The sequence below is a fragment of the Amblyomma mixtum genome, chromosome 3, assembly GCF_055824585.1.
Source record: "Amblyomma mixtum isolate Tamu chromosome 3, ASM5582458v1, whole genome shotgun sequence".
Lineage (NCBI taxonomy): Eukaryota > Metazoa > Arthropoda > Arachnida > Ixodida > Ixodidae > Amblyomma > Amblyomma mixtum.
The window spans coordinates 107,531,456-107,543,552 of record NC_143014.1 but is presented as its reverse complement, the minus strand read 5'-3'; the positions used below and the strand labels follow the sequence as shown (position 1 = coordinate 107,543,552).

General features: G+C 43.9%; 1 protein-coding gene across 10 annotated transcripts in view; it reads right to left on the bottom strand.

Annotated features, from left to right (window-relative positions):
- Positions 1 to 12,097, bottom strand: part of LOC149351291 (NACHT and WD repeat domain-containing protein 2-like) — a 76,634-nt gene that overhangs the window by 29,253 nt on the left and 35,284 nt on the right. For all 10 annotated transcript variants that reach the window (XM_089580582.1, XM_089580583.1, XM_089580590.1 and 7 more), the window contains one exon: positions 4,168 to 4,352. In XM_089580582.1, the coding sequence (XP_089436708.1) occupies positions 4,168 to 4,352 (185 nt within the window). The remainder of the gene's footprint in view (positions 1 to 4,167; positions 4,353 to 12,097) is intronic.

Sequence of the window (12,097 nt, the reverse complement as noted above, 5' to 3'; positions counted from 1 at the left end):
TTTGCATGCACACCTGCCACAATCTCATTGCTATATAGTGATGCAGAAGACCTGCCATCAATTCTTCTTTGTGTTCCAAACAGGGAAAAGAAAAATTGTAGCTTTCTAGCATGCTTTCTACTGTCAACTCAGACATTTCTGCGAAAAGTATGCTTCTGAAATTCAGCCTCGCCTGCTTGCAGTAGGTGGAAAATGGTCCTACTGGGGTGTAATAGTCCACCTCGAGTTTTGCACTGAACTAGGGCACTTTCCTTAGTAGTGAAGTAGCTTCTCCAATAAGGCGCTCTCTACATTTTGAGCATGTTGTACTCTTCGTAAGTTTTCGGCACATAAAACCAATGAGGTAATAAATTATACAGTCAATAACCTCTGCCTCTGTACATACATATTAAAATATTTCTTCACACTCAGCTTCCGCATCGACTAAGCAATCCAGCTTTTGTTTTAGTAGCTGAAGTTGTGTCTTTTCTTCAGTGTCAACCTTAAAGGCAAGCTTAATATCAGTCAGTGTTAGTGCATGTGCATTACTGGCGCTTTGCAGTTTGCAATTGCCAAACTTTGGCAGCTTAAGCAAACTATACACTGAGAGCATGCTATACAATTACAGGAAAGTGGGCATACAGAAGTGGTCATTTTGGCCACCTGTCTAGCGAATAATTCAAAAGAAGCATTCAAGCACGTCCTGATTGAACTTGCCCATCAAGACATACCTGAACCCACACTCCTTAAGCAGGTACCGAGACAGTTCCAGTGCAAATATAACTGACACGCACAGACGGTCTGCGGTCTACTTGGTGAGGCAATTTGCAAGGGAAGTCTTTTCAGATAATACATCTTGCTCCCACTTGTTCAGCCAATACAATGAAGAATAGGTTTTAGGCGCAAAAAACAGACAGACACATAGGTAGGTAACAGGACGTCCTGTTACCTACCTATGTGTCTGTCTGTTTTTTGCGCCTAAAACCTATTCAAATATGAACCAAAACCAACTAGCCCAGCAGCAAGTGCTCTTAGACAATGAAGAAGGTAAAACTAACAGATCTTTGCTCCCTACAGTAATGCCTTCTTGCGGGCAGTTTCAATTGAGGGCATCAAAGAGGTCATTGAGTTTCATGGTAAACTCCATCGTCCCTTTCACATTTTATAATCCTCGCGTGCCTCTCCTCGAATAAAACTCCAGCCCTTTTGCTACACTCCGGCTGAACAACTGGGTCGACAGCTTAACACGCATTTTTTCAGTATTCGTTGGATTGATATGAGAAGATGCTAATTTAGGACAGACACGCGCCAGACTGGGTTGCTTCAAATCTTCAACAAACATCTGTCATAGTGCGCCCAGTGCATCCATTCACCGCTAACAACCAAAACCTTTTGTCGATGCAAGCGGTTCCGCATACATTTGAGAAGGTGAGGCACATCAGAAAAAACAAAAACATTGCGCTTATTGTAAACAGGATGAGTAAAGACGTATTTAGAGTGCCAAAGAGCCCCACCCACTCCAAACTCTTTCCACATTAAGCGATTAGTAGTAGCTCGCAAAGACAGCAACTGGCTGCTAGTAATGCTCCCCAAATGCTCGGAAGGTGACGACCAGTCCATGGTTGGCGAGGTCATTGCTGGTCGTCACACTGTCACCAAAATCACTGAATCCACAATAAGTCATTGACTTTGAGTGCACTCTCATCTCCTTTCTCACTTGCATTTCTTCGAACACTAAAATCCCATGTCGCTGGAACTTGTCCTTGGTGGCCATTTTTTAGCTTAAATGCTGCAAAAAATCGCTTGTAAAATCTGTACTTCACCCTCGCCAAACTTAAATACTTTCGCACTGTTCTGACACAAGGAAGCGGAAGAACATCATTTTCTCGAAGGAAGGAGCAAGCCGATGGGCTGCGAATGTGCAGCAACAGACACAGCAAAAGCCAATCTTCGGTATAGCGCTGGCTATTTTTATTTGCTAGTTTGACAGCTGCCAAGCACTCTTTCACTGCTGTCAGCTGCATTCCTGGTTGCTCTGCTTCGGAAAGCTTCGTTTCAAGGTCTTGTCCAGAAACTGTCTGCAGGCGCTCACGAGCTTGCTTAAGCCCAGCAATGAGGATCTTCAGCCAGTTGCAAAGGCGATTCTTTGATCTTTTGAGGACATAGTTGGCACGCCTCAGCATTGCAAGTTTTTCGTGGAAAAACAAGCACCACTAAGCTTCAACTTGAGTTGCTTCTCCATTAGCCTCTTGTGGTGAATTCAGAATGTGTCCAAGAGGCTGAAGCACTTTTGGCAAACCGATTCACCGGCATTAAGGATTAGTGCGCCATTTCTTATCAGAATCAAGAAACGCACTTTGTGGCTCAGCCTTAGGATGCTCTTTGGCGCTTGGTCCTCCAGTACAAAGCCCTACTCTGTCTGCCTGTTTCAAAATAGTTTTAATGTCCTCCGAAGATCTCACAGAGCTTGTACATTTTAAATCCTCCAGAGAAACGACTTGGCCCATCACCACTACTGTCACCTCCTTTTTGTCAACAATTTCAACGATCTTGGCAGCCATCAGAGAAGCAGCAGGGCAGATGGTGGCCCACGAGCATGCTACTTCATTTATGTCTGATGTGGTCATGTCGTCTGCCGATGCAGGATGTGAGGTGACCAATGACAACTGGCTGGCAGGTCTCCTGGAGAGTTTTAGGTGAAGAAAGACAACACTTCTAACTTCGTCCCTTTCGACTCGGTGAAAACCCCGGCATTTAGATGGTAGGCACGAGAGTGGAGGATTTTCGAACAAGCTTGCAAATGCTGAGATTGCCGTTGTTGGTGAGCTGAAATTGGATTCCTCAACCGCTGTCACGTTGCGCTCCTCAGCAGTAATCGGTCAGCAGCACATGCTACCTTATTCTGACACTTCTCTGCAAGGTTCGGCGCTCTTCAGTTTTTTTTTTCGGCTGTTGCCTTTCGGCGGGTCGCTTTCTGCTTTTTGAAGTGTTCGAAAGGTAGGCAGGGCAGTCAGGAAATTTTGTGGGCACCGCGTCCTTTGCCAACAACGTGCGTCGCGGGACGCTTTGCAGCACATGCCCATTGTACTCTGCCAAACAGGTTTTGAACACAAAACTGGGCTCAAAATGTCTCTCACAAACGTAGTCTGTTGTTTGTAGAGCTTGGCCCTTTCCTGGCATGGCCCGCTGCCACAGCTGCAGCCATTCGTCATCTTTCAGGGTCGAAGTATGCAAAAACTTTTCCTTGCAGGATTTGTAGCCCATATTGCAGTGGGGCACAAAGCACTTTTTCCCCATCACATGAACACAGAATATACCATGATCGAAAAAAATGGTGGAGCGTGGATATCAGCAAAAGCCACCATGCACACTGAGCAAAAAACGACGCACATGACATAAGACAAGAATTCACCCGCTCCTTGCGGCAACACGCGGGCTCGCAGTCACCAACCGCCCAAGCCATCTTTCGGCTGGCGGAGATTTGTTCCTCGCTCTCGCCACTGGCTCTCCTCTCGGGACAGCCTGTTCACACACCTAACCTATTCTTACACCATGCCCTTGACCATGCCATTCCGAGCGTCCAAGGGCCTAGGCCATCGGCTCCTGGCGACCTGCAGCCCGGAAGCTTCATGGGCCAGGATTCATTCGCTCATCTCTTTCATCATGCCGGCCAGCACTTCACCACTTTGTCATTACTGTTCTACTATCCTCTCAAGCTCATCACCATTTCGTGCGTCTTTGTCAACGATCGGGACGACTGCTCTGTGGCCCCGGGTAGTGTCACGAACAAGACAAAGCTGGCAGTGGCGCGGGATAGAGTGCTCGCGCTAGGTCGGCGCCCATTAAATCATCTCTTTTGCCATCGCACATCGCGTCCCATTCTTCGGCTGGCCGCCACACAACACTCAATATTCATGCATTCCAATCACGACTAATATCCATACAAAGCCTCACAGTATCAGCTACATAAGCTGCATTTCACGTTATAAACCATATTCTCTAGTACACTACCATCTTAGGGAAGTGATGCCATTTTTTGTACGCACTGATACACGCTACCATGACGAAATGTGCAGCCTATGGTTACAAAAACTGAAAGAACCATGGTCATATCTGCATGCCAGCTCTGTTCTCATGCAGTCCTACACACTAGTAACAGCACTTATAGTTGAAAAATATCAAACTCACCTGTCCTCGCCAACCTTAAAGGTAGTCTCCAAGTCTCCGCTGGTGAGGTTGAGCATGTTCACATACATACGATTCCGGGAAAGCGCCACCACATAGTCTTGGCTATGCAAACCAAAGTATGCCATCTTCTGGTTCATGACTCCTTTTAGCTTTACCAGGAGGCGTCCTTCATCCAGCGAATATACCTGTGCAGAACAGTAGTCAATGCATCTCTAGTATATTGTGACGTCTTAGCATACTGTTGCCATACTGCCTCCGATGCATTTTGCTGTGTCTATCAGAAGCTGACAGCCGATATCAAAAGTGGCATATGGTACTAATGGTGTAATGCCCTAGCACCCTGAATTTCAAAAGTATGCACATCAGGAAGGCCATATTGGGAGGCTAATGTCTGATGTCAGGTTCCTTTAACAATTAAAATGGTTTATGGGGTTTAACGTCCCAAAGTGACTCGGGCTATGAGAGACGCCATAGTGAAAGGCTCCGGAAATTGCGACCACCTGGGGTTCTTTACTTCCATTACTTTCCTATGACACAGAAATAAAAGAGGAAAGAATATACAGTGTTGCACCATCTAGCTGATTTGGTTTGTGCTTATGCAGAACTACTGAAAAGCAGAAACAAAAAAAAAAAGTAACTTCTAGCATAGACACTGTTGAAGAATAATGATAAACTATTGGCAAAACAGAAACTAACCTTGGCATGAAAATTTGGCTAGTAGACTAAAGAGAGAGAGCAAACTACATGGCATTCAAAAGTCAGCGTTCATTGGACAGGCAGCCTCATGAAGTGCAGTTGAGAACTAAAGTTTTATGCAAAGCTACTAAAGGTACACAAACACTGAAATCCCTTCTTGAGTTCAATATAAATGGAGTAGTGCCAAACAGTTGCCAGTGGTACAGTCGTAAGCAAAAAATATTAGCACAGATCACTGGCGATCAGAATTGGGATATCTCACCACGCGGCACTGCGGTTCGCAGACCTGCCTATCAGGCCGTTTCCATGTTTGCAGCCTAGGGGGGGAAGGCAGGAAGTAAGCTTTATTAAGCGTGCACTGCCCGAGCGTCGAAGTGCCGACCCTACGTGACTGTGCATGCGGCATTTATTTTGGCTCGGTTATCATGAGCAAAGATGACTTCTTTTTATGACTATTTTTTTATGTCCACGATGGTTTGTCGAAAGGAACTCGTGGGAACAATAGATGATAGCACTGCTTTTAGCCGGTAATTTTGCTGGTCCGTGACAGTCCGCTGAACCCCCCCAATACTGTAGAATGGGAATGGCCCAGCACTCTCGTTATCAGCCTCTTCGCCACCCGCAGCGCCACGCGTTGTCATTACGGCGCTCTGGTGTTCCGTCATGTGTGCTAATCTTTTTTACTCGCGACTGTACATACTACTCGATTTCTGATACAGACATTTTCACTTGTAGCTCTAAAAAACAAGCAAAAAGCAGCTGGGACTGCCAGAAATGACGATCTGTTTTGTTTTCGAGCAAACATGTGTTCAGCAGTCAGTGCTACAGGTGATGACTGACACTACAAAGGGAGTTAAGCCCACTGCCGAACAAAGGCTTCCCACAGTCACCTTCAATTTCCCCGTCATTAGCCAGCCGTGGCCATTCCATCCCAGCAAATTGCAACCACATATGTAGGGCCTTTCGTTATTGGGTTTTACTTTTTCCAGAATTTGGGGGGTAAAAACTGGGCAATATTTTTTTTGTTCAAAGTCGGGTACAAATTGGGTTATTAGCAATAATTTCCATATGTCGCGTTTTTTCGGGTCCTTTCCTGAGGCAAAAGCACTCATTTTTGTGCGGAACACAAAACTCCTCATTTTTACTTGATATTTCACAAACAATATGGAAATGGCAGGTTTCGCAGAAAAACTGTTTACCAATCAGATTTTTCTCCTCATTTATTACAATATGTTCACTAATTTCCATGCGGTGTATTCAGGTTTATGCAGGAAAACATTCTTTCTCTAGGTTCTATGATATATAAAGTCGAGCCTATTAATAACAAACATGACGATCGCTCAGATTGCATTTATTGCATCCAAAGGTTGTATTAAGTGGACTTCCAATATTTCTTGAAAAAGATCGTCACATGTGTCTCCTTCTGCAAAGTCCGCCCTACCATGGTGTAAGGGATCGGTAGTGTACGCGGGGTCATCGGAACGCGGCTTCATCGCGGGGTCATCGTAACGCGCATCTTAGAACGCGGCCGTCCGCGAATGCGCCGGGAAGTACGGGTGTCCCCCGCCCCGCGGGGTACCGATTCGCACACGTGCTGGCACGAATGTGTATTTGTGTTTGTTTTTATTTTGTGGTGGAGAGAATGTTCTACCCCGCACGTACTGGCACGACTGTGCGTGTGTGTTTGTTTTTACTTGTATTTTGTGGTAGAGAGGGTGGTTTACCTTGTAGAAGCCGGAGGGCTGGCCATGCCCCTGAAGAGCCAATCATGTTAAGACTGCAACATGATTGGAAGCTACCAAATGTGGGCAGGGCCGTTAGGGCTTTAAAACCGGGCCCCGGAGCCGGAAGCGAGGTTCTGCGCTAAGGTCAGATGCTATGCATCTTCGGCTATGCTGAGTAGGGGCCTCCCCTAGTGTTAGCCAGATCCACTTTTTTGTTGTTTTGTATCTTTTTGCCGCTTAATATGTCTCTAGTGCGCCTAAACTTGTATGTGATGTAAATATCTGTACATAAACTTTAAGCATTCGCCTTACCCCTGCATCTCAACTCATCGTAAGACCGTCTCTGACGGGGCACCCCTGGTGCAAAGGAACGCTTCAGTCTTCAAGTGAACAAACCGTCTCTGGCGGGGCACCTCTGGTGCAAGGAAAGAGAACCTGAAATTTACTCATGGTGCTTTCCAAGTGCTCAAGCGTTAATGAGTCCACTTGCTTCAACAAGCTGATTTAGGGGCGCACTATAACTAATGACAGTTGAAGTGTTCACGGCAATTGCTGGGCTGATTTGCCATCGTATTCATCAGATTCCTTCGAGGAGTGCTCATACTTTGTCTGCAATGCCTTCATTATTTCATGGCTCTGTGATGTCGACACCATCATGCATACCAAGTCTGATGAGCTGTGCACCAAAAACGTGTGTCCACCATTCCGCACACATCTGGTTACGTGGGTTTACGTTAGTGTCACCAGTCATTACTGGCCGCACGCAATGACGAAGCTAGCGCAGTGCTTGTGTGCACAAAACGTATCAACTGCGCTGTTTGTTGTCTACACGCTGCCTACGTGCAGCAGCAGCCATAATCAGAAATTCTGGACAAACGCATTTTTCAACAGGAAACTGTTTATGAAAGCAATTCCACTGTAAGACTGCACCATAAAAAGCAAATATTCGCAGATCCCATCTCGGGACGCTTAGTTTTCAGCTTTATTGTCAAAAATGCACCCCTCTGGCAGTCTTGACTACTCGGTGTGAGTACAGGACAAACTTTGCGTAGCAAAGTTTCGGATGCGTAGCAAAATTGACCGATCCCATCAATATGTTCATAACAGTATCTTATAATATTCTACAGTTGCCTCACAATTAAAAGTGATGCCCAAGAAAGCTGGACTTGGTAGAAGAAGGAGAGCCAAATGGGTGGGTAACAAACACTGCCTGACCGGCTGGGCAAGTAAGGCATATCACATGACTGGTATTTAAACTTTTAAAATTTCTGCCATAGCTTGATCACTGACTGTGTGCAGTAGATTCATGTTCAATGCTTTCCTTTCTCGTGCCGACCACGCTTCCTACACTCTGGAAGCTTTGCCTAGCCTGCATCCCCCGCAAGCAGTGATGGACCTTGTGTGCCATGAAAACCGTTGGTGCGTGGTGGGCCGGCTGTTATTTATAGTCACTATGTCACTTTTTTTGGCTTTTAGTGGATCACCAGCTTCTATCTGGAATGGTGTCATGTGAGCTGGGAGATGCACTTCTTGGTCTCCGCGCTTGTGGGAAGCATGAGTTTTTTGATCGCAGGGGCAAGTTTATGGTGTCTCCTCGTTTGCTGCAACTGAGTGGTACGGCCGGAGTTGTTTGTTGTATATGAGATACAGTGCCATTGTCCTAATACATATTTTGACGGAAGCACCACCCTCGTTCATAACAAGCGAGCGTGCAGCCATTATAAGTGGGCTCACCTGCACATCATAACAAGCTCCTTAGTCCTCTACCCTAGCATGTTCTCTAGAAGGAGAAGTTTTGGGTAGAAATCGGGTTTAACCTGATTTTTAAGACATCCGTTGGGGGTGCAAGAATCGGGTGAAAGCAGGTTATAGCCGAAAACGAGGGGCCCTACTTATATCTTCCGCCTACCACCCTTCCCTTGCTATTCTCTCATTCTATCCAATAAAGGATTACTAGCTGCCTGCTCTATATTACATTCCCAATTAAAATTCATTTCTTCATTTTAATGTCAGCTAGGATATGCCCAGCTCGTGTCTGTTCTCCAATTCACAATTCTGTTTCTGTCTCTTCACACTGCAATGAGGTGCAACTAATCAGCAAAGCAATTAAGCAAACAAGAGAGGGGGGATGAGGGGCTCGTTATAAATATGAGAGAAGCCAACAGCCACAGAAACCAAGGGACACGAGGGATTTTAATTAATTTATTTATTTTGTGTTGTTGTTCGATTAATAATATTACTGAATATGTTACCGCTTAAAGCTAATTGATTAGAAAAGCAGAAGAAAAAAACCACATGCCGGCGGTGGGATCCAAACCCACGACTCCGAATTACGCGTCCGGTGCTCTACCGCTGAGCTATGGCGACGGCTGTCAATTCTTCTGCTTTCGGGGGTATTTATGTTTACAAATTACCTAACCTTTAGAGTGTTCACCAGCGCCACCCACGCTCTTAAGCGGCGGACGTAGCACGTCCTGAGTTACCGCTGATGTGACATAGAACGTCATCGAACGGCGAGAGTGCAAGCTGAGTGAGAACCCTCTTATGCTTCCTATGGCGTCAAGGCTGCCAGAACCGAGGCCCTCGCTAAGCAATTAAGCAAACAAGAGAGGGGGGATGAGGGGCTCGTTATAAATATGAGAGAAGCCAACAGCCACAGAAACCAAGGGACACGAGGGATTTTAATTAATTTATTTATTTTGTGCTGTTGTTCGATTAATAATATTACTGAATATGTTACCGCTTAAAGCTAATTGATTAGAAAAGCAGAAGAAAAAACAACCACATGCCGCCGGTGGGATCCGAATCCACGACCTCCGAATGTAATTTATGATGTGCCATCAAAAAATGATATGGTAAAAGGTGACTTGGCTCAAAAACAAGACCCAAGAACCAAAATTGCGCATACTTTGCTTCTCAATATACAAATAAAGACCTCAGTAAGGATTTTTTTTAATACTGTATGCACACATCTGCACACTAACATGAATTTGTTAGAGTGAATCATGCGAGCATGAATGAAAGCATCACAAAATAAAACTAACACAAATGATGCATAACATTAGTGTTGTGGCCATGCTTACAAGAATAACTATAAGGGACATCAAACTATTCATGAATCTGACTACTATGAAGTCACGAACTGAATCAAAGTATTTACTTAGTAATTATTCTGTTTAATTAGGTGACTGAAATATTTTAAGAGATAATTAAGAATTAAATTGCATAAGCTACCAGCAATGGATGAAACAGGTATTTTTTAAAATAACAGAGGTAGATTTATCCTCCTAGTGCCAAAAAAACAAATGCACTATAAATGCAGGTTTATACTGATCCACAAATGAATAACTTCTATGCTGCACTACATGAACAGAGCAATTTCAATGCAATGCACTGCAAAAAAGTGGAAAAAGAAAGTAGATGGCTAGGTTAGTAGAAGATATTAGAAGGGGGTGCAAGTGGTAAACATTACTATTTTACAAATAACTACTGGTGCATACTTAGAAATGGCTTGCCAAATCAAACATTGATTGCCTATCTTCAATGAAAGCCTACAGTAATACAGCCCCAGTATAGTTAACATTAAGAGTTCAGACTAGTCATTTGTCATATGCTACTTAATTGGACTCCTAGAAATGAACAATGCTAGCACGAGGTGAACTGATCTAAACCGCGAGATAAAGTGATACAGAATGAAACTTGTCCGACATTAAAAGTAATTTCAAATATTCAGATCCACTATAACCAGGATCAAGAGCACGCAGCTTCATGCAGTGCACTTTTCTAACAATGGCATAGAAATGAACCACACCGTTAGTTTTCAGAAAATGAAAACTAAGTGAGCGTGCAATGATGGAGTGTTTTAATGCTCTTCATGGCAAATGTGTGCAATATACAACAAAAAATGACAGATGATGTTTACAACATTCATATGCAGTGTGAAAGCATAGCGTATCCATACATGCAGAATTGGTCTTTCTCTCCTTAACATTCATAGAGCCCGGGGAGTCCTCATACTAGCCCTGATGCAGTGGTGCAGCGGTTGAGCGGTGCACCACTGCCCTGGCCCCCCCACCCCCCCACCCCGCCCCCGAGGTTGCAGGTGGAATTTGTGCAATCCACATTGCTCTCGGTCAGACAAACCCTAGACAATTTTGCTAGGCTCTGAACCTCCGGATTAGTGCTTTTGCACTAAAACCACTTCATAATAACCTCAGGATGTAGAGAAAAAGGAGAAACAAACAGATGAAGGAGGTATTCACCGCATAGGCATGAACTTCAACTGACTTTCACGCTGAAGCACCAACCCTATTTAACCCTTCACAGTAGCTTTGCCTACAGTAAAAATTCCATAATAATCACCACTGGTCAAGATCATTCTAATCCTTCTATGAAATGCTAAACTTATTACATGAAGTAGTTGTAGTGTTACTTTATTTATTGCTCTTCATGAATGCTCAACATAAATACAAAATTAAGTAAAGCTGTATGTGTGTTTTTATACAAAAACAAATTCTATATAAAATCTTTAACAACAAAACAGACTACATCTTTTAGTAAGCTCATATTTGTGGTGTAATGAGCGCGAACCCGTAACCACCGAGAAATATTTTCCAGTCATTACTGTTTTCCAAAGGAGTACTACAGGCAGATTTAATTGTTTGTCCACAAAAACAATGCTAAATATGTGGTTTCTGGGGGAACCATGTATATACTTAACATACCTGGTTAGCAATAGGCTAAAGGTGTGCAAGACTGATATCACCTAGTAATTCAGTACAAGCATGACAGTCCCCAGCAATGACTGGCATTTATCTCCATAAATAGTGGAAGAAGACTTGACAGCCACCAAATGTGTTTACAGCACTAATATAGCATCAAAAGCATTCACTGCCATCAACAAACATGAAAAACACTGCCCTAACTTAAAATTATCTGCTTATTATCTGAAACACAGATGTGAGTGTAATGCAAGGTAAAGAAGCAATATTTAAGTATCGTGTAATGTTACTAATTGCTCTAAATACACCTTAGCTCATAATCTAAGCAACACTGCAGATACAAGGTTTGCATTATTACACTACATTAATTTAATTAGTTTGCAGATTCATCTCTGTGCTCTTTTATGCTTGCTCTTTGAGCAAGCATAAAAGAGCAAAAATATGATACAACTACGAAAGTTTATGGTTGTAACAACAGCAAGTGAACGTTAGTGCCTTTCCAACCACTGCAAGATGGAAAAGCTTATCTATTCCTGCTACTCAATATTGTGCAGTGTTTGAACAGGCCACAAGAGCAGAGCAGGTACATTTGGGCCTCATACGACCTCCAACATGTGAACTGTGGTCAGAGCTCTTTTTGAGACAGCACACATTTGGCGGCACTTTTAAACAAAGCTGGAAAAGCACTTTCAAAGCTGCAAAATAAAGGAAGAAAGCCTCCTTTGGCACTCCTGTCAATTTGAGGCTGCCTATCACATTGTGAATCATGCTGCCAGAAACTGGAACACG